The sequence below is a fragment of the Lynx canadensis genome, chromosome A2 (genome assembly GCF_007474595.2).
Source record: "Lynx canadensis isolate LIC74 chromosome A2, mLynCan4.pri.v2, whole genome shotgun sequence".
NCBI classification, from domain to species: domain Eukaryota; kingdom Metazoa; phylum Chordata; class Mammalia; order Carnivora; family Felidae; genus Lynx; species Lynx canadensis.
In genome coordinates this window covers 162,511,206-162,534,456 of record NC_044304.2, presented here as the reverse complement: position 1 = coordinate 162,534,456, position 23,251 = coordinate 162,511,206, and the positions used below count along the sequence as shown (strand labels likewise).

General features: G+C 42.9%; 1 protein-coding gene, 1 long non-coding RNA gene and 1 pseudogene across 10 annotated transcripts in view; 1 reads left to right on the top strand and 2 right to left on the bottom strand.

Moving 5' to 3' along the window:
* Positions 1-845: 845 nt before the first annotated feature.
* The window catches only part of LOC115509360, a 214,832-nt pseudogene continuing 192,426 nt past the window's right edge, over positions 846-23,251 (bottom strand).
* Positions 1,518-22,631, top strand: LOC115509369. 3 transcript variants are annotated; one of them, XR_004908369.1, is made up of 4 exons: positions 1,518-1,597; positions 9,263-9,267; positions 13,463-13,470; positions 22,619-22,631. It is a non-coding gene; the product is annotated as an uncharacterized LOC115509369 (long non-coding RNA). The 3 variants fall into 3 exon arrangements; XR_003967311.1 differs by lacking the exons at positions 1,518-1,597; positions 9,263-9,267; positions 13,463-13,470 and adding exons at positions 20,340-20,416; positions 20,614-20,621; positions 21,869-21,876; XR_003967312.1 differs by lacking the exons at positions 1,518-1,597; positions 9,263-9,267; positions 13,463-13,470 and adding exons at positions 20,332-20,416; positions 21,869-21,876.
* LOC115509357 (GTPase IMAP family member 7-like) overlaps positions 19,480-23,251 on the bottom strand; it is a 56,315-nt gene continuing 52,543 nt past the window's right edge. For 2 of the 7 annotated variants that reach the window (XM_030308755.2, XM_030308756.2), the window contains exon 3: positions 19,480-20,413. In XM_030308755.2, the coding sequence (XP_030164615.1) occupies positions 19,520-20,413 (894 nt within the window). In that variant the 3' untranslated portion in view covers positions 19,480-19,519. The remainder of the gene's footprint in view (positions 20,414-23,251) is intronic. The other 5 variants (XM_030308751.2, XM_030308750.2, XM_030308754.2 and 2 more) reach the window with 4 other exon arrangements.

Genomic DNA, 23,251 nt, shown 5'->3' with positions numbered 1-23,251 from the left:
TGTTATGTTAATCCTCAGATACATTTTCTAGGTGTTAAAAATGCTTTGGTGCTGATCTAGCTGAAATTCAGGGATGGGAGAAGCAGAAAACTTCCAAAACTCTGCCATCTTGGCCCCTTCTCTTAAGTGACTATTTCTAAAAGGATTGTGAGCTTCTTTGTGTTGTGCTTCTCTAATGCTTGAGATTAATTAAAAGTTCAGTCTACACCGGGATTTATTGGTAGAACATGGAAATGTACTTTGGGAAACCTTAGAATGGATAATGTGAGAAGTACCCAGGAGAAAAGTAGAAAAGTGGTGAGACACCTCTTATTGTTATACATATATTAAAGACAATTTTTGCTCCAGGAAAACCAGAAAGGTCTCTGAAGCCTTGGTTACACATACTATCTATCAGTGAATAATTAATGAATCCAAGGAAAAGGTAGTGTTTAACTGGCAGCGGGGTTGAGTATGTGGCTGGGAATTTCCAAGGAAAAGGAGGAGAGATGTGCTGAGAGTAAACCAAAACTAGCTCCAAAATCATCTTGAACTTTTACCAAAAAGTAAAATTCAGTGTTCTTAGAAGAAATAACAAAGGGGTTCACCTGAGTGGCTCAGTTCATTGAGCATCTGACTCTTGGTTTCCGCTCAGGTCATGATCTCACAGTTCATAGGTGTGAGCCCTGCATCAGGTTCTGCTCTGATATGTGGAGTCTGCTTGGGATTCTTTCTCTCTCTGCCTCTCCCCTGTTCATGCTCTCTCTCTCTTTCTCTCAAAATAAATAATTAACTAATTTTAAATTAAGTAATAAAAAATAGCAAAGGTATTTTCCAAGAAAGAGTGGACTCCAATTTTATAGAAATATGAGAAAAGAGAAAATTTTTATTTTAATAACAAGCAAACAATTCAACTGGGAGGGGGTGTAAGTAATGAAGGTCTGAGGTGATGGAGGTGAAGTGGCAACAGTTAGTTTCACATGAAAAGAAGAGAACTGGTTATACAGCAAATATATTGCATTGAGGTCAGTCAAAGAGTTGCTATACATACATCTGAATACAGCAAACAGTTCTCTTCTGTGTTGAATCTCCGTCTTTCAACTGCTCTTTCTGGCATTTCACTTAGTTGAGTTCTGAGAGGTCTATTTTCCAAACAACCCTTTGTCCTTCAGTAGGCAGCTGATAAGGAACAATTTGAATCCTTCTGTAAAACTGTTACTACATAAATTTGCATTCATCTGGAAAGAATTCTATAAACATCTCCACCGATAGATTACCCAACACGAAGAACAAATCTTTCTAACAAATCATAGGGGGAAGGTGATCACTGTGTCCTAAAGGAAAAATAAGTGAGTAGAAGCAACAGAGGGAGAAGATCCACCAATCGAGAAAGAAACTAGATTTTTCTCGGGATAAATAGACAAAGTTTGGGGTCACATTTATACCTTCTACTCTGGAGTTCCACAAATTGAGAATTCTTCCCTCCCCTGTTAAGTCAATCAAGCATCTACCAATCTCCAACAGTGAATCTGATTATACCCCTTAGTCCTGAGAGTCTGAGAGACAGAAGCGAGAGTGCTCCAAGGTTGGTGAATGAGTTCAGGGGTGCGGGGGCTGGGTGGGGGGGTGGCAGACAGTGGGCAGGGCCAGCGGGAGATATGCAGGAAATAGGGAGATCTTTTCATTCAGGTAAATCTTACATAAACAGGTGAGAGAAAACAGGAAAAACTATCTGCAGTGCTTCCATGATCAATTCAAGGTTCCTGCAATGAGTCTCACCTTCATATCTGGCGTTCTGGTGCTTTAGGGCATAGAAAGCCTCTTTCCCTGCCAATTCTCTCTCCATTTGTTCCTTTCATTTCTGCCGCTCCAGTTTATCCTCCAGCTTCCTGATTTTTTCTTCAAACTCCTCTCTTCCCTGCACTCACTGTCTCTCTAGCTGTGCTCCATAAAATCCTCGCATCTCTTGGATTTGTTTCGGAATCTCCTCTTTGGCCTTTTGGTACATCTTCTTAGTGTAGCATCGTCCTTCATTCTAGGCCACAATGCGCTAGACCAGGGCCAGCATTTGGCTTCTCTGGGCCTCCTGCTCAGCTCCTGTCGCACCATTCTTGTACACGCAGTAGCGATCACGGTACTAGCCCTCGAGCCCTCGGATGCCGTCGGGTGCTTCCTCTAAGTAATCATGGATATTGATGCCATCCAAGTCATCTTTCTGGGTGAAAAAGAGAATCATGTATCTCCTAGCTCTGAGTCCAAATATTTACTGGATCTTTTCCATGGCTTTGTGCTCTTCCTGCATGTACGGGACCAGCTGTCCCATCAGGGGCAGGGCGTGAGGTCCTGGGGAGGTCAGGAAGATGTAGCGAGTAAACTCTTGCAGGTGTCAGCATCCTGTGCCTCGGTGTCAAAAATGCCTGGTGTATCCATGACATAATTTCTCTTTCCTGCCACCTGCTGCTCCCTTTCTTACAGGTCTTGGTGGCAGATGTTGTGGCAATGCTAGAAGGAAACACTTTCTCTCCAAGGGTGCTGTTGCCCAATGCACTTTTCCCTGCTCCGATCTTACCCACTAAGAGAAGTCTCAACTGTGAATCTCTGCCATCTTGGTTTCTAAGCCCTGGGATATCAGGAAACAAAATCCACAGCATTAGGAGGTAATCCTGCTGCTTCCTCTACACAGCCCCCCCATTTCTCCTCACACACACCCCTCCTCTGTTGCCCCAGGGTCCCCTCCCATAAGTGACTGCTGCACTCCCAGGAACTCTATAGAAGGCCCTTCTAGAGAAGCCTATTCAAAGTCTATAGAAACCCTGAAATTCTCTTGCAATACTTGGGAAATGCCCAAGTACTTTCCAGGATTTCCTGGAGCTTCTTACTCTTACTTTTTGTAGCTAAGCAGCCTACAGAAGGGTAAACAAAATATTGTAGTTTACAAAGAGAATTCTGAGCTGCTGCTGCTGGTAGCTATTCCTCATAAGAGCAATGCAGCAAGTAACACAAAATCTGACTTTGGGGCATCTCAGTAGGAGACTCCCCTCCCCCATTTATATTCAGAATGGAACTTTTCTTCTCCCATTAAGAAGCCAGCTAGGCAGGTTACACAAGCCAACTCATCCTTGTAGGGTACAAAAGGGATGCCTGTGTGGAAAGACCAAGTGTCTTTTTCTATTTCGTGTGTGCAACCATCCTGTCAGGTTGTGACAGGAGAGAGAACAATATAATTTAACTTTAAAGTTTAAAAGCTTAGCTTAGAATCCAGTGAAGTTTTTTATATTCTAAAATAAGACATTACAGAATTATAGTCATAAATTACTGACATTTCTCCAAAGTTATTATAAAATCCCTTGATACTAAAAAAAAAAAAATGAAAGAAAAATAATGCCTGTGTGGCTCAATTGATTGAGTGTTGGACTCTTGATATTCGCTCTGGTCATGATCCCAGAGTCGTGCGATTGAGTCCCACATAGGCTACACGCTGAGCATGGAGTCTGCTTAAGATTCTCTCTCTCTCCTTCTCTCTCTTAATCTCTCTCCCTCTGTCCCTCTCCCTTTCTATCTCTCTCTAAAAAAAATGAGGGGCTCCTGCGTGGCTCAGTCAGTTGAGCATCCAACTTCACCTCAGGTCTTGATATCACAATTCGTGAGTTCGAGCACCAAAGCAGGTTCTGTGCTGACATCTCAGAGCCTGGAGCCTGCTTGGGATTCTGTGTCTCTCTCTTTCTCTACCAAATCCCTGCTCTAGCTCTGTCTCTCTCTGACTCAAAAGTAAATAAGTATTAAAAATTTTATTAAAAACTTTTTTTAAAAAACGATCATATGATTCAGTAATGCCACTTCTGGGTATTTATCCCAAGGAAAAAACACTAACTGGAAAAGTTATCTGCATTCCCATGTTTATTGCAGCATTATTTACAATAGCCAGGATATGGAAACAATCTAAATGTCCACTGATGGATAAATGGACCGAGAAATCATGGCATATATACACAATTGGATATTAGTCATCCATTAAAAAAAACCCAAACCTTGCCATTTGAAACAGCATGGATGGATGTCAAGGGAATTATGCTCAGTGAAATAAGTCAGACAGAGAAAAACAAGTACTCCACGATCTCCCTTATATATGGAATGTAAAAAAGAAAAAAACAAGACAAGCTCACAGTTACAGAGAACAGGTTGGTGGTTCCCAGGTTGAGGGGATTGGTGAAACCTGGGAAGGGATCAAAAGATAAAAGATAAAATAAAATGAATATATGTTATGACAACATGCACATATATAGGCTAGTGGGAAATAGCAAGACTTGCTGGATGTATTTTTCAATTGATGATTAAATCTACTGAAAGGAGATGAATCTTATTTTATGTAAATTAAAATTCAATGAAGCTGAAAAATTGCAGCACTTTAGTACAATTGGATGCATTTAGGATAATCCATCATGGTAGATTTACATCATTTTTTTAAAGTTTATTCATTTATTTTGAGAGAGAGAGAGAGAGGGAGAGAGAGAGAGAGCATGAGCAGGAAGGGGCAGAGAGAGGGAGAGAAAGAATCTCAAACAGTCTCCAGGCTGTCGGTGCAGAGCCCAACACAGGGCTTGAACTCACAACCCATCAGATCATCACCTAGGCCAAAATCATGAGTCTAACTTTAAAATCAAGACGTCTAACGCACTGAGCCACCGGGGTGCCCCAACATGATTTACAATCATCTAAAACTGGCTGCAAGCTCTCATCCTACCTGTGTCCGTGTCCCGTTATGATATGAATTTGTATCTTTTCTCATCCACAGATGGAGTCTATTTCTGCATCTTTGGGAGCTCAAAGCCTCAAAGGTTTTGCAGTTTGCCTTTTGACAATGTCTGCTTCTTTATGCATTTCTTGTCTCTGTTTTATAATTTGACACCTTTTTTCAACTCATGTCCTCCCTCTCATGAATTTGAAAATATCTGTAACACTTTATTAGAAATGACGTAGTAGGGGCGCCTGGGTGGCGCAGTCGGTTAAGCGTCCGACTTCAGCCAGGTCACGATCTCGCGGTCCGTGAGTTCGAGCCCCGCGTCGGGCTCTGGGCTGATGGCTCAGAGCCTGGAGCCTGTTTCTGATTCTGTGTCTCCCTCTCTCTCTGCCCCTCCCCCGTTCATGCTCTGTCTTTCTCTGTCCCAAAAATAAATAAAACGTTGAAAAAAAAAATTAAAAAAAAAAAAAGAAATGACATAGTAAAGAGAAGAAAGGATTATTCCTATGCACCTCACAGCTCAGTCCCCAGGAAGTCTGTAGTCTACAATCCACATTGGCCCAGTTCCCAGAACTTTCTCACAAGAACAAGAACGGTTGTTGTCAATTTACCGGTGCACAGCCACACTTCTTTCGTGTCTTCACCACAACCATTTCCTGCTGCATCTCCTGTTTTTGTCTTCTGGTGACATAGGGTTGTGAGGACCTCACAGCACACAAGGCTGAGGTGCAAGGTCCATACCCCCAACCCAGCTCTGCAGTGGAAGCCTGTAGCATTTTGGTACAATTGGATGCAATTAGGATAATCAGTTGTGGTAGATTTACATGATTTTTCAAAGTTAATCATTTATTTTGAGAGAGAGAGGGAGAGATAGAGAGTGTGAGCAGGAAAGGGCAGAGAGAGCAATCTACAAACTGGGAGAAAATGTTTGTGAGTCACATATCAGATAAAGAAAGAACTTGAGTATATACTTGATAAAGATCTGAGAAAGAATAGAATGTGTCAAGAACTCTGAAAATTCATTAATACAAAGACAGTCCAATTTAAAATAGAAAATACAAACATTTTTTACATAATTAAAGTATGTATACACCAGTGAAACCATCATAACAAGCAAGATAGCGAATGTATCTGTCAGCCACAATAGTTCTTCATGCACCGCTCACCTGCCCCTGTCCCATAGGCACCATTTATGTGCTCTGCACACTATGCACAGCAAACTGTTCCTGATGTGAACATTTGAGTGGCCAGACCTAGATTCAGAGTTTCAGGTCCTTAAGGAGAAGGTTTTCTTACCATCAATGCCACCTTCTGCAACTTGGTAATTGTTGACCCCAAACCCCAGAGAATGCAGTCCAACTTAGGAAGAATTTCAGATAATCAAGATACTTCTCAACAGGAAGTAAGAACTTCAGAACAATTGCCCCAGATATTCCATTTTGTATTTTTGTTTATAAACATAGACGATGCTGAAAATAAATAAATAAAATAAAATAAACTGAGACCACTGATTTAAAAACATGCCAGAAATTATGCAACCTTACATCCACATTCACAAATGATTACAAATGCACTCTGGGTTGTTGTTCATGGACTATGTACACAGCACTTTGGCAAATGATCGCTGGCTCTGGAACATGCATCTTCAGGGCTCATCACTCACAACATCTCCGAAACTCTCTCAGCAGAGTCGTCTTCAGAGTTAAAGGTGACAATGGAAGACAAGTCTCTAATGTCTAGCTTCTTTTTGCTTCCAACCACTAGCATGCTTTGGTCACTCTCCCTATTTACCAGATTGAGACTGTCAAAAATGAAATTCACTCTCAAAAGGCCAAGTTGTGGTTTCTAAGTGTACTCAGAAATTTAGCCCAGCCACGCCACAAGCTTGCCGGTAAAGTCACCCACACAGATGTAAAGATCATGTCCATTCGCTGCTGTGCTCTTGACCGCCTGTCCTCTCCTCGGACTCAAGCATGTGGACACTCCTTGGCACAGATTTTTAGCTGGTCAAGTCTTGGGTCTGATTGACCTTGAATAAGTAAGGCCCAGGGCCCAGAGGGACCCTGACCCACCTGAGATATTGGAGGCCCTACTCCACCTCTCTGAATCTCTAGATTCTCTGTGATTTACACATAAATGTCCCTCCCTGGTGGGATGTGGGAACTTCCTGTCAGTTCTCTGCACGAGCAAAGTGCCTGTCACCTGGATTCCCAGTGCTACACTCATAGGACACACACACGTCAGTTACAGGAATTAGGATTGGCAAGATCTTGGAGTTCTTCTCTACTGGAATCTCCTCTCCATCAAAGTCCTCTTATGTGCAACTATGTGATTAAATAAGAGGGATGTCACAAGGACAGGGAGAGAAGACACTTATTCTTTCCTCCCATCGGCCCTTCACACTGGCTCCATCCATGCCACCTGAAGGAAACCTTACACAGGTTCTGCCTTAAGCAAAAACCTCTCCAATCACTATTGGTCACATTCATGTACTCAAATCATCTAGTGTAATAATCACACTCTCAATTTAACTGAGGGGTGGGGCGCCTGGGTGACTCAGTCAGCTGAGCGTCTGACTTCAGCTCAGGTCATCATCTCGAGGTCCATGGGTTTGAGCCCCACGTTGGGCTGTGTGCTGACAGTTTGGAGCCTGGAGACTGCTTCAGATTCTGTGTCTCCCTCTCTCTCTGCCCCAACCCTGCACATGCTCTCTCTCTCACACACAGAAGTAAATAAACGCTTGAAAAAAATTTCAGAAGGAGTTAACATGACAGAGAAGTAAGGGAATCTGAAGTTCCCTCGTCCCTCAAACTCAGAAGTATTGAGGCAAGAAGGCTTGAAATTCCAGGAATCCAGGCTACAGAGTGACAGAAACATCTCCAGGGGCCCATGGGGACAATGTGATGGGCCATAGATGCATGATTTCAAACTGGGAGGGATAAAAAAGGCAGCGTAGGAAAGGAGGGGAGGGATCCCCTTCTGCAGAAAGACAAAGAAAGCGAAAGAGAGGTTGCAGAAGTGGAAGGTTGTATTTGGACAAGAGAAAAAAACATGGGTTGGGAACAGACAAAATGGAGAAAGAACCAATTTTTAACTAAAGGGCTTTCTCCGGCCTCTTTGTGTACCTGGGGAGGAGGGGAGCCACCCCAAGCTCTGTATTCAGCTCCCAAGCACAGGAGGAGAGAGCAATCCCCTCCCTTGAGTACTGCGGGAAGAAGGCAAATAGCCATTCCAAGGACAAAGGACACTGCAGGAACCCCCGCCATGTAGAGACCCTTTGTGACCATACCCTGGAGTGACAGTACGCCAGAACTGGGGCAAGACCCGTAAGAAGCTATTAAAACACATAAGGGACAGAAAACTAGACAAAATGATGAAACGGAAGAATTCTCCTCAAAAGAAACTCCAGGAGGAAATGACAGCTAGAGAATTGTTCAGAACAGATATAAGCAATATAACTGAGCAAGAATTTAGAATAATAGTCATATTACTGGCCTTGAAAGAAGCATAGAAGACAGAAGAGAATCTATTGCCACAGAGATCAAGGAACTAAGAAATAGTCACAACGAATTAAGAGATGCTGTAAATGAGGTGCAAATTAAACCAGATGCAGTGACAGCAAGGATGAAGGAGGCAAAGGGTAGATTAAGTGAAATAGAAGACAAAATTATGGAAAATGATGAAGTCAAGAAAAAGAGAGATAAGAACATACTAGACCCTGAGGGGAGAAATAGAGAACGAGGAGATTCAATGAAACATAAGAATATCCATATCATAAGAGTTCCAGAAGAAGAAGAAGAAAAGAGAGAGAAAAAGGGAAGAAGGTTTACTTGAACAAATTATAGCTGTGAACTTCCCTTATCTGGGGAAGGAAATGGACATCCACATCCAGGAGACAAAGAGAACTCCTTTCAGATTTAACAAGAATAGATCTTCTCCACAGAATATCATAGTGAAACTGGAAAAATACAAAGATAAGGAGAAAATTCTGAAAGCATCCAGGGACAAACGTGCCTTAACCTACAAGAGTAGACACATAAAGGTAGAAGCAGACCTATCCACTGAAACTTGGCAGGCAAGAAGGGAGTGGCAGGAAATATTCAATGTGCTGAATAGGAAAAATATGCAGCCAAGAATCCTTTATCCAGCAAGGCTGTCATTCAGGATAGAAGGAAAGATAAAGGCTTTCCCAGACAAACAAAACCTGAAGGAATTCATGAACACTAAACAAGTTTCTGCAAGAGATCCTTAGGGGGACTCTCTGAGTGGAATGCTGCAAAGACTACAAAGGACCAGAGACATCACCACAAGCATGAAACCTACAGGTAACACAATGTCACTAAATCCATATCTTTCAATAATCACTCTGAATGTAAATGGACTAAATGCCCCAATCAAACACATAACATATCAGAATGGATAAAACAAAACCAAGATCCATCTATATGCTGTCTACAAGAGGTCCATTTTAGACCTGCGGACACATTCAGATTGAAAGTGAGGGGATGGAAACCATCTATCATACCACTGGAAGTCAAAAGAAAGCTGGGGTAGCCATACTTATATCACACGAACTAGATTTTAATCTAAAGGCTGTAACAAGACATGAAGAAGGGCAATGTATCATAATTACAGGCTCTATACATGAAGAAGAGCTAACAATTGTAAATGTTTATGCTCCCAACTTGATTGCACCCAAATACATAAATCAGTTAATCACAAACATAAGTGATCTTATCAATAGAAATTCTGTAATTGGAGGGAACTTTAATTCTCCACTTACAATAATGGACAGATCATCTGGGCAAAAAAATTCAATGAAGAAACAATGGCTTTGAATGATACAGTGGACCAGATGGGCTTGACAGATATATCCAGAACTTTTCACCCAAAAGCAGCAGAATTCTTTTCCAGTGCACATGGAACATTCTCCAAAATAGATCACATCCTAGGTCACAAAACAGCCCTCAACAAATATAAAAGAACCGAGATCATACCCTGCATATTTTCAGACAAAAATGCTATGAAACTTGAAGTCAACCACAAGAAAAAATTTGGAAAGCCTCCAAATGCATGGAGGTTAAAGAACATCCTACTAAAGAATAAATGGGTCAACCAGGCACTTACAGAAGAAATTAAAACGTATATGGAAGCAAGTGAAAATGAAAACATGACAGTCCGAATCCTTTGGGATGCAGCAAAGGCAGTTCTAAGAGGAAAATACATTGCAATCCAGGCCTATCTCAAGAAATAAGAAAAATCCCAAATACAAAAACTAATAGCACACCTAAAGGAAGTAGTAGCAGAACAGCAAAGAAACCCCAAAGCCAGCAGAACAGCAGAAGAAGAGAAATAACAAAGATTAGAGCAGAAATAAAAAATATAGACCCCCCCCACCAAAAAAATACAGTAGAACAGATCAATGAATCTAATCACTAGTTTTTTTTTTCTTTTCTGAAAGACAAACAAAATTGATAAACCCCTAGTCGGACTTCTCAAAAAGAAAAGAGAGGGGACCCAAATAGATAAAAATCACAAATAAAAGTGGACAGATCACAACCAACATCACAGAAATACAATTATCAGGGAATACTATGAAAAATTACATGCCAACAAACTGGACATCCTAGAGGAAATGGACAAATTTCTAGACACCCACACGCTACCACAACTCAAACAGGAAGAAATAGAAAATTTGAACACACACATACCCAGTGAAGAAATTGAATCAGTTATCAAAAATCTAACAACAGGTAAGAGTCCTGGGCCATATGGCTTCCTAGGGGAATTCTACCAGACATTTAAAACAGAGTTAATACTCATCCTTCTCAGGCTGTTCCAAAAAATAGACATGGAAGAAAGCTTCCGGACTCATTCTGTGAAGCCACCATTACCTTGTTTCCCAAACCAGACCGAGACCCCACTAAAAAGGAGAATTACAGACCAATATCCCTGATTAACATAAATGAAAAAATTCCCAACAAAATACTAGCAAACCAAATTCAACAGTATCTCAAAAGAATTATTCACCATAATTAAGTGGGATTCATTTCTGGGCTGCATGGCTGGTTCAATATTCTCAAATCAATTAAAGTGATGCATCACATTAATAGAAGAAAGGATAAGAACCATATGATCCTGTCAATAGATGCAGAAAAAGCATTTGACAAAATATAGCATCCTTTCTTAATAAAAGCCCTCAAGAAAGTCGGGATAGAAGGAACCTACCTTACTTCATAAGAGCCATATATTAAAAGCCCACAGCTAATACCATCCTCGTGGAAACAAAGTAAGAGCTTTCCCCCAACATTAGGAACATGGCAGGGATGTCCACTCTCATGGCTGTTGTTTAACATCCTGTTGGAAGTCCTAGCCTCAGCAAGCAGACAACAAAATGAAATAAAAGGCATCCAAATTGGCGAAGAAGTCAAACTTTCACGTTCCGCAGATGACATGATACTCTACATGGAAAACCTGAAAGACTCCACCAAAAAGCTGCTAGAACTGATACATGAATTCAGCAAAGTCACAGGATACACAATCAACGTACAGAAATCAATTGCCTTTCTATATACCAATAACGAAGCAACAGACTACTTTCTTACACCATACACAAAATTAAACTCAAAATTGATGAAAGACCTAAATGTGAGAGAGAAAACCATTAAAACCCTAGAGGAGAAAACAGGCAATAACCTCTTTGACCTGAGCCCCAGCAATTTCTTTTTTTTTTTCAACGTTTTTTTTTTTTTTTTAATTTATTTTTGGGACAGAGAGACAGAGCATGAACGGGGGAGGGGCAGAGAGAGAGGGAGACACAGAATCGGAAACAGGCTCCAGGCTCTGAGCCATCAGCCCAGAGCCTGACGCGGGGCTCGAACTCACGGACCGCGAGATCGTGACCTGGCTGAAGTCGGACGCTTAACCGACTGCGCCACCCAGGCGCCCCATTTGCATAGGTTTAATAAAAATCTGTCATCTTGGTTACAAAGATACCATTGAAAAAAATTGATTCTGCAGCAAGGCCATATGTACAGTATGATATCTGAGAGTGATTGTTGTTTAATCAAAGACCACCAGACCACTGCTAAGGAGCAATTGTTGGTGTTACATGTGGAGCTAATGTCTCCAAAACCTTCATAAGAAAACTAATATGATTTCTGGCTTCCAGGATCCCAATCTCTGGGAGTAAGGAAGTCCACTCCCAGGTAGTCCAGAAACCCAGGCAAATTTTGGAGACCTCAGGAAGAGGGAAAATCCCTGAGATTTATGGGTACAGCATGCAAAGTTTACTGGAGAAAGTGTTTGGGCCTTGGTTTCCCACTCCTAGGATGGAAGAATGGCAGGGGCTTTGAAAAGTCTGATTCAAAATTCATTTTGAAAATTTCCAAAGGAAGCTTATCCTTTGGAATTGATACTTGCTTAATATGATTAGGCTCTAGATTTCCCGAGCAAACTCAAGGAGGCTTTTCCGGTTAATTAAGATTCTTGTTGCATCTGTATAAATAATCAGACCATGCATAGTAAAAACAATCTTCTAGGATCAACAATACTTGTTGGAGACTGTTTATGATCACAAAGTAGAGAACGCTATGAAAATGATCCAAAACTTAGAAATAGGCAAGAGAGATTACTGGAGTGTTCCATTGTTCTCTGTGGTGCTGTGCTTGATGATCAGCTGTGATATTTTACAACACTTTAAGGACAGAGAGAATTTTTGCACATCTCTGCCTTGGAGATACTCAGCGAATTTTCTGTCTGGTGGAATATAGACTCAAAAATTACATTTTAGTACTCTCTTGAACATACCAACCCTTGATTTCAAATGAACATTGTGTTTCTGTTTGTTTGTGTTTTTTGTTTTATTCTTTGCTTATTTGTTTGTTTTTAACTAGGTTTCACACCCAGCATGGAGCCCAAACTTAAGACCAGAGCTGAGATCAAGAGTCAGAGGGTTAAATGATTAAACCACTCAAAGGAACTTTGAACCAATTATAGAACCATTCTGGTGCTCTAGTTAAGCCAGGAGTTGAGCAAAATCTTTGATGTGTTTATACTTGCCCAGGAGTCATGAGTTTGCTTTTTTTGAAAACTGCACTCAGATAAGAAAGAGAGGGAGAAATAGCATGATCCAAGCCTTGGAGGTGAAAATAACACTGGACACAGGCAGAGAACAGCTAACAATTTGGAGTGCAGGAATCATTACCAGCCTTTATGGAGGGCCTACTGTGTCCCAGGCACTGACCTGTATATCATTATCACCTTCTTTCCTTACAAAAGTGTAAAACGGATATTAACGGGAACAATGATATCTAGAAGAATCTCATTCTTGGAAGAGGAGTTGAGACTGATTATAATGACTGTTAAATACCAGGCCAAGGAATGTGGATTCTAAGCCCTAGGCAGTAGAAGATTTCAAAGAAGCAGAGACCTAAGAAAACTATCCCAATGGGCTTAACCTGGTAACTGCAATGAGGACTTGAGAGGAAGAGATCAGGGGTACTGTACCCTCACACTGCACACACTGTCCCTCTCTTACAATATTGTAGGTTGAATTGTGTCCTTCTAAAGAAGGGATAACCCCTGGTACCTGAGAATGTGACTTTCTCTGGAGCACGGTCTCTGTGATGTCATGTCATGAAGTTAAGGTTGAGCCCTACTCCAATGCCTGGAATCGTTTCATTCACAGTGAGGGAAGTTTACACACAGATACACACAGAGAACACCATGTGACAGAAGAGGCAGAGATTGGAGTGAAGCACCTAGAAGGCAAAGAACAAAGCACGACAGCCAGCACCAGAAGCTAAGACGCAGCAAAGAAGGATCCTTCCCCAGAGACTTCATGGAGAGTATGGCCCTGGGAACGTCTCGGTTTGGCACTTGTAGCCTGTGCCAGTGAGACAGTAGCCATAACAATGAGACAGTAAATTTCTGCTCTTTAAGCAACAGTTTGTGGTCATTTGTTACAGCAGCCCCTGGGGGAACTAATATAGATTTTAAGGCCAAGAAGTAGGGTCCTGCTCTGGTAATTACCTAAAATGTAGGAGTCGTTTCGAAATTGAGTAATGTATGCAGGCTCGAAGAATTCTGAGGTATATGATAAAAAGAAAGGCCTAAGAGGATGTCGGTGGTAGGATGAACATCCAGGTCACTTTCTGGTGAGGACCCAGGGAGAGGTGGGGACCACGCTGCTGGACATTGGAGGGATGATGGCACTTGCTATAAATGGCAAGGGGCAAGGGGCAGGGGGCAGGGAGGCGGGCTAAACAGAGGTGGGCTGCTGGGTGGAGAGTAGACCATGTAAGTGATGAACTTGAATATTTAGCTGAGGAGAATTCCGAGAACAGTGTGGAAGGTGCGGCCTGGTTTCTCCTTGCTGCTTCTAATGAAATGCATGAGGAAGGAGAGTGGTGGCCTATCTCCAGCCAAGGAGCACCAAGATGGCCAGCTGCCAGCAGAGCCCAGGAAGAAGCAAGCAAGGTCCTCCCCTCAAGGCTTCAGAGAGTGCACGCCTCTGCTGGCATCTTGACTTTGGACTCCAGGAGCTACCACACAATCCATGGCTCAGCTGTTTCAACTGCAGTTTGGACGACCTGTCGTGCAGTGCTAGCCATCCAGCATGTCCCCTCCACCTTGCCCCTGCCTGTGTTCTTGTCCCATCCTCTGAGAAACCCAAAGGGCTCCCCTTCTGTGGCACGGTGTGAACAAGGCAAATCTTCTAGACTACACTCTTCCTCATTCCCGCCACATTTCTGGCCCAAATAGACCCCGGGTCTCCCTGATGAGAGAGAGCTTGGGGCTTTCTCAGAATTTAGATTTCAGCCCTCTGAAGACTTTTCTTTTTGGAAACAAATATACAACACCAAAACAAAAACTAACAATTGTTTCCTTTAAAGAGACACACAGGAATTTAAGGCCTGGGAGTGGGGTTAAGGCCTCCTGAACACTTAAGGCAAACAGGCAGACTGTCAGGGTGCCATGAGCTGGGGGGTCAGAGGTAAAAGCAGGCCCCAGTCCCAGCAGCAACAATAAATCCCTCACTCTTACAGAATACCAACACCGCACAAAAGGACTATTTTCTCTTAGTCAGCAAAAATGTCTCCTTAATATATGAAATCAGTCAGTGGAAAAGTGTGTGGGCCTGATTCTGCTCCAATCAAGATCTATGGCTTGGAGAAAACCCAAACACAAACAGACCCCAAAAACCCACAATCCCCATGTGCCCCAGTATCTTTATGGATAAGAAGTCCTAGATTGTCTCAATACAATGCCTCCCACAGAACAGCATCATGTGAGACTATCTAGGCCTCTCCCAATGAGGACGAATCCCAAGTCTCTCCCCCGCGGCATGATTCATGAGCCTGGGCCCACTTACCCACACAACTTCTCAGGTGTTGGTTGGCTGTAGGTATAAATCTCCTGGGGGAACAGGGACCTGTGGCCCCCAAAGGGAGACCCTGAGGAGGGCCCAGTCCCAAGACTCCTGGCTGGAGGACGCAGGTGTGAATACGAGTATGGGCATTCTTTCCCCAGGGCTTTGGTGTCCCTGGGCCATCAGAGTAATGGACACTTACAGATGGTTATGGACATCACCTTTATTTACCAGCCAGCACCAACAGCCATGAACACAAGAAGCAAAGGCACAGGCATGTTTCACCCCGAGTTCTCTGCTACTCTCCACACACACAGCATCCTTCCTCACTCATCCGCCTAGACTTTCCAGTCCCACGCCTCCAAACCCCACAGCCTTTGCTTGGATGGCCCCTGGATTCTTAACCATTCCTTGGTACCAACGGTGGAAGAGGCAGCTTGGGAGAATGGGGGTCAGGGAAAGAACTCACAGGCTGCCAGGACCAGCCGACAGCCTTCAGTGATCTGCCCTCTCTGGGATTTACAACAAAGTTGGCATGATTTCTGCTGTTACCTTCATTTCTTTCTTTTGGTTTCAACTTGACATCTTTTATTGCTTCACTCACATCTTTGTGGAGTGTCTCGAGTGCTTTATTACAAATGATAAACACGGTAAGTAAATCTTTAACGAGGGATAAAGGAAAGACTGTTTGTACACTGTGTGTACTACACACTGCTCCACAAGAAGCAATTGTCTTAAAGTCTAAGGGACTCATTTGCATAAGCCTGCTCAAAGCATTTTTCCTACAAAAGCAACTATTAACTCAAGAGGAATTAAAAATAGAATTAAAATCTCCCTATCTCATTGTCCTTTCTCACAAATCTGTATCAGAGAATTGGTGCTTAAGAAAATGTGCACACCAATGAGAAAGAATGAAATCTGGCCCTTTGTAGCAACGTGGATGGAACTGGAGAGTGTGATGCTAAGTGAAATAAGCCATACAGAGAAAGGCAGATACCATATGTTTTCACTCTTATGTGGATCCTGAGAAACTTGACAGAAACCCATGGGGGAGTGGAAGGAAAAAAAAAAACAAAAAGAGGTTAGAGTGGGAGAGAGCCAAAGCATAAGAGACTGTTAAAAAATGAGAACAAACTGAGGGTTGATGGGGGGTGGGAGGGAGGGGAGGGTGGGTGATGCGTATTGAGGAGGGCACCTTTTGGGATGAGCACTGGGTGTTGTATGGAAACCAATTTGACAATAAACTTCATACATTGAAAAAAAAAGCATTCCTCCTGGGGTGCCTGGCTGGCTCATTTGGAAGAGCATGAGACACTTGATCTCAGGGTCATGAGGTGGAGCGCCATGTTGGGCATAGAGATTACTTAAATAAAACCTAAAAAAAAAAAAGTCCTTTCCTCTTGACTCCCTCAAATATCTATGAAATTAATTGAAGGACTAAATCTCACAAAACTAGTTCTCACTTCTTCCTTTGGGCATCCAATGTGGATCTTCTGGCATAGAGCTTTTGACTGTGGGGTATTGGCAATTAGAAAGATTCAGCTGAAATTGGAGATACTTATGTTAACACCCTGACACATTTACCCCAAGCCTTTCACACAACCTTCAGACCCAGATTTCAAGTTAATGCAGGTCGTTTATATTGGACCCTACCTTTGACATCTGATATTCAACTTGTCACAAACCTAACTGAACGCTGTGGCTCCTGACTCTACCCTTCCCCTGAAAATCTTAACTGTCACCCTGAACTTTCATGTTTCTGAACAGAAGCATGATCATCCTACCCATCACCCACATGGACACAACCTACACATCCTTCACAGTAGACTTCACACCTAAATCCTTCCTCAGGTCTTCTTCTATAAATCCTTGTTTAAATTCCCCATCGTGGGTCATGACTATTACATATTTCAACAACAGGGATCATGGACGCATTAAACGCTGGAAATACCACAGTCTTCAGCACTGAAATAGAACCATCTTCAGGGAAAACTGGGACATAAAATATGTTAAGAGAAGTGAGTGATTAATATTTCAATTATCAAGTGAAGAGATAATGATTTATTTGATTTACTGGTTTTTTCTCTGGGTATGTGTTACCTTCCAAAATAGAACCTAAGGTTGGGAAAAAAGAAATTAGCTCACGTAAGCTGCACATTCAAACAGCCCTCACACAGGTTAATTGTATTAAGAATGCTTCTGCATATCTCTGAGAGAAAATATCTTTTAAACGGTTCTGAAATGAAACACGTCAGGAGAGAGCATGAATACTTTGCTCTGTAGACATACTATCACACAAATGGGTCACTTACAAGGAAGTACTTTTGAACATAAGAACTGCATGATGGCAAAGAGTACTTTGGTCTCACTTTGTCTTTGACACATGTTTTCTCATGAGGGGATTTTTCTTCCATGTTGCTTTTACTGTGTTCTGAATACTGGTGATGAATCTTAGAATGAGCGGGTATTTAGAATCTTAAGTTTTCCAGACTTAATCTCTAATCCATCTCCCGAAAACTCACTGATATGGTAAACACTCTCAGTCATGTTCACAGACAAAACAAAGGACGAATAAAAGTTGTAATAATTTGGATTTGGGATGTCTGCAATCCTTGTGAGTGACTGAGAGTCACCCATCTAACTTTGAAGTTTCTCTATTATTTTAGCAAGACAGAACCTTTCATCTACTTACTGCAAATGTCACAGCATGGAAGGGTAAGGAGAGATTTTTCTGGTGTCAGAAAACAAGCACTAGCGGGAATGTAAAACCATCAATAACAATAAAGATGCTCTGAAAGAGAACTGGGTACCATAAGATTTATCAATCAGGTTCTAACAAGAAAAAGATAGTCTGCTCTCATTAGGTACTTGGAGAAAGTTTAGAGAAGGGGCCTCTTACACACTGTGAACACAGGGAATTTAGAAAACACAGGGACGTTGATAGTATCGATAAGAAAATTAAATCTCACCTGCAGGGGTGAACAAAGACTGGAATTCAGAAGAAGAGTTGGGTAGAAAGGCCACTAAGGGAGGAGCTGTGACCTTTGGTGTAGGACTGAGGTAGTCAGAGATGGCCCTGCAGAGATAGAGGTGGGAGAATGGATACCCCAGCCTTGCTTTTCTACTTCCACAAGGCCTCTGACTTGGACTTCCCATTGGCCAGCCAGGCAGAAGTCAGAGAGCAAGAGATCCCACCGATGTAGTGCAACTAGATCAGCCTCATGGGGCAAAGAGCTAGGGTGAAGTGTGATTCTGCAGAGGCAAATGAAAACCATGTGTCCAAGATGGGATTGTTCAGATACAAGTGGAGACATTTCAAATAGGATGGTCCCTAAAAAAGAAAAGAGAAACACAATAAGAGAATCCTGTGACTTTCAGATCTTCATGAACTACAGAACAATCTTTCCAGAGAAACCCGATACCTCCCTAAAAAGTACTTGTGACCATGCAGTGCAACAACGCATGTGACCAGTGGTTCAGACACTGAACATGTGCAGGATTTCTGATTTGAATTTTCCTGAGTCTTTGAACTCTATATGCCATTGCCTGATTATGCCAACTTTGTGTGAAGAGGGACAGGTGGGAAGGGGAGGCGGTGGGGACTGAGAGCTGGGAAGAGGCTTCATTCTGGTTAGTGTTCACTGCATAACAAACCATTCTGAAGCTCAGTGGTTAGAAACAAAAACCATCATTTATTTGTTCTCATAAAGCTGCAATTTGGGCAGGACTCAGTGGGAATGGCTCATCTTTGCTTTCTGCAACTTGGCCTGAGATGGCGGGGCAGCTGGAGGGCCCGCTTCTGTGTTGCCTCATTTGCATGGCGGGCAAGTTGGTGTGAGTCACAAATGAAAGGTGAGCTGGGAAGTGGGCCAGTGACTTCAGGCCCTCTGCATGGGGGCCTCTCAAGAGACAGCCTGGGCTTTCTCACAACATGGCAATCAAGTTCCAAGGGCACGAACTCCAACAGGGCAAGGAAGCATTGCCCATATGTAACCTTAGAGTCACAAGGTGTTGCTTCAACCATCTGCTATTAATTGAAACGGTCCCAGATCTGCCCAGTTCCAAGGTAGAGGACACAGGCCCCGCAAGTCAGTGGCAGGAGTAACAGGGTCAGGTTATAGGAAGAATAAGTAGAAGCTACTGTCACAGCTGTCTATGGAAACTACAATCTACCACTATTGCAAGTCATCGTAAATTCAAAAGAAAAAATGAAACGGTCTTTACTACCAAAACATATGCCATATTTTTTTTTCAACGTTTTTTATTTATTTTGGGGACAGAGAGAGACAGAGCATGAACAGGGGAGGGGCAGAGAGAGAGGGAGACACAGAATCGGAAACAGGCTCCAGGCTCCGAGCCATCAGCACAGAGCCCGACGCGGGGCTCCAACTCACGGACCACGAGATCGTGACCTGGCTGAAGTCGGACGCTTAACCGACTGCGCCACCCAGGCGCCCCATATGCCATATTTTTGAAAGCACCCTCCTAATCCCATCTAAAACATGTCCAAATATGCCCTTCTCAGCTTCTTCCCTGATATTTTTTAATTGTTCATCATAAATCCTCTTTAGCCATTTTATTTTTTCCTCCCGTTCTTCCTGTGATTTATGAGCATATTCCTTTTCTACTAGTTTAATTTCATTATTTAATTGATCGGTATAGATCTTCTTCAGGTCTTCTTCCCGTTGCTTCAGCCTCTTCTCTGTGTCCTTGTAAATGGCATCAGTAAAGTAATCCCCTCCGTTGCTCTCCACCATCTCCTCTATCAGCTCCACCAGCTCCTGCACCTGAGCTTCCTTCTCAGCCTCTGAGGCTCTGTTGTTGAAGGCACAGCAGCGGTTTCCACACTCTCTGATGATGTTTCTTAGCTTCACATCTGCATCTGCCAAGAAGTCACTCAGGCTCTGCCCCTCCAAGTCATCTTTGCCAGTGAACAAAATGATCATGTGCCTCAAGGCTGGCTTCCCAAAGACATACTTGATCAATGCCACGGTCTTCTGCTCTTCATCTGTGTAGCGGCCCAGGTGGATGACCAAGACGATGGCGTGGGGCCCAGGGCAGGAGTAGAGGACACACTGGCTGATTTCCCTGCACGTGGTATCCAGGGTCTTCTTGGTGTCAAAGAGCCCTGGGGTGTCAACAACAACAAGTTTCCTCCCCTTCCATTCCTTGGATGCTTTTTGACACTTGGTGGTGACAGCATGGGGAGCAACTCTAGAGTCAAAGACTCTACTCCCCAGGATGGTGTTTGTCGTTGCGCTCTTCCCACTTCCAGTTTTCCCCACCAAAACAATCCTCAGAGTGTTGTCCTGAGGGTCTGCCATGTCGTAAAAAAGAGAAGGAGAAGAAAAAGAGTCAAGGAAGGTAAGTGAAAACCATCACATTCCTCTTATCTCCTTTGTGTTTCTACATGAAAACCTGCAGTAGTGTACTATCCATGTTGGTCCCATAAAGACGAAAAGATGAAACAATTCAATCACCATGGAAGAAACAATAAAGTAGTTAAAGAGATCCCCTACAAAAGAGTACCAGGTCCAGATGGCTTCATGGGGATCTCACTTAACTTTTCTTAAACTATTGCTGATGACTTAAAACAGAAAGAAATCTTTCCTGTTCTTTCTATGCCACAAGTATGATATTGATCCCAAAGGCTAACAAAGATTTCACCAATAAAAAAAGCTACAGACATGTCTCATTTGCGAATACTAATGATATTTTACAACACTTTAAGGACAGAGAGAATTTTTGCACATCTCTGCCTTGGAGATACTCAGCGAATTTTCTGTCTGGTGGAATATAGAACTCAAAAATTCCATTTTACTACTCTCTTGAACACATCAACATTTGATTTCAAATGAGCTTTGTGTTTCTGTTTGTTTGTGTTTTTTGTTTTATTCTTTGCTTCTTTGTTTGTTTTTAACTAGGTTTCACACCCAGCATGGAGCCCAAACTCAAGACCCTAAGATCAAGACCTGAGCTGAGATCAAGAGTCAGATGCTTAATTGATTGAGCCACCCAAAGGAACTTTGAACCAATTATAGATCATACTGGTTCTCTAGTTAAGCCATGAGCTGAACAAAATCTTTGGTGTGTTTATACTTGCCCAGGAGTCATGAGTTTGCTTTTTTTGAAAACTGCAGATAAGAAAGAGAGGCAGAAATAGCATGATTCAACCCTTGGAGGTGGAAATATACTGGACACAGAGAACAGCTAACAATTTGGAGTGCAGGAATCATTACCAGCCTTTACGGAGGGCCTACTGTGTCCCAGGCACTTGCCTCTCCATCATTATCACCTTCGTTCCTTACAAAAGTGTAAACGGATATTAACGGGAACAATGATATCTAGAAGAATCTCATTCTTGGAAGAGGAGTTGAGACTGCTTATAATGACTGTTAAATACCAGGCCAAGGAATGTGGATTCTAAGCCCTAGGCAGTAGAAGATTTCCAAGAAGTAGAGACCTAAGAAAACTATCCTAATAGGCTTAACCTGGTAACTGCAATGAGGACTGGAGAGGAAGAGATCAGGAGTACTGTACCCTCACACTGCACACACTGTCCCTCTCTTACCATCCATCTTAGGTTGAATTGTGTCCTCCTAAAGAAGTCCTAACTCCTGATACCTGAGAATGTGACCTACTTTGGAGCACGGTCTCTGTGATGTCATGTCATGAAGTTAAGGTTGAGCCCTACTCCAATGCCTGGAATCGTTTCATTCACAGTGAGGGAAGTTTACACACAGATACACACAGAGAACACCATGTGACAGAAGAGGCAGAGATTGGAGTGAAGCACCTAGAAGGCAAAGAACAAAGCACGACAGCCAGCACCAGAAGCTAAGACGCAGCAAAGAAGGATCCTTCCCCAGAGACTTCATGGAGAGTATGGCCCTGGGAACGTCTCGGTTTGGCACTTGTAGCCTGTGCCAGAGAGACAGTAGCCATAACAATGAGACAGTAAGTTTCTGCTCTTTAAGCAACAGTTTGTGGTCATTTGTTACAGCAGCTCCTGGGGGAACTAATATAGATTTTAAGGCCAAGAAGTAGGGTCCTGCTCTGGTAATTACCTAAAATGTAGGAGTCATTTCGAAATTGAGTAATGTATGCAGGCTCGAAGAATTCTGAGGTATATGATAAAAAGAAAGGCCTAAGAGGATGTCGGTGGTAGGATGAACATCCAGGTCACTTTCTGGTGAGGTCCCAGAGAAGGTGGGGACCATGCTGCTGGACATTGGAGGGACGATGGCACTTGCTATAAAATGGCAGGGGGCAGGGGGCTGGGAGGCAGGCTAAACTGAGGTGGGCTGCTGGGTGGAGAGTAGACCATGTAAGTGATGAACTTGAATATTTAGCTGAGGAGAATTCCGAGAACAATGTGGAAGATGTGGCCTGGTTTCTCCTTGCTGCTTCTAATGAAATGTGTGAGGAAAGAGAGTGGTTGCCTATCTGCCAGCCAAGGAGCACCAAGATGGCCAGCTGCCAGCAGAGCCCGGGAAGAAGCAAGCAAGGTCCTCCCCTCAAGGCTTCAGAGAGCACACGCCTCTGCTGGCATCTTGACTTTGGACTCCAGGAGCTACCACACAATCCATGGCTCAGCTGTTTCAACTGCAGTTTGGACGACCTGTCGTGCAGTGCTAGCCATCCAGTATGTCCCCTCCACCTTGCCCCTGCCTGTGTTCTTGTCCCATCCTCTGAGAAACCCAAAGGGCTCCCCTTCTGTGGCACGGTGTGAACAAGGCAAATCTTCTAGACTACACTCTTCCTCATTCCTGCCACATTTCTGGCCCAAATAGACCCTGGGTCTCCCTGATGAGAGAGAGCTTGGGGCTTTCTCAGAATTTAGATTTCAGCCCTCCGAAGACTTTTCTTTTTGGAAACAAATATACAACACCAAAACAAAAACTAACAATTGTTTCTTTTAAAGAGACACACAGGAATTTAAGACCTGGGAGTGCGGTTAAGGCCTCCTGAACTCTGAAGACAAACAGGCAGACTGTCAGAGCGCCATGAGCTGTGGGTCAGAGGTAAAAGCGGGCCCCAGTCCCAGCAGCAACAATCAATCTCTTGCTCTTACAGAATACCAACACTGCACAAAGGACTATTTTCTCTTAATCAGCAAAAAATGTCTCCTTAATATATGAAAATCAGCCAGTGGAAAAGTG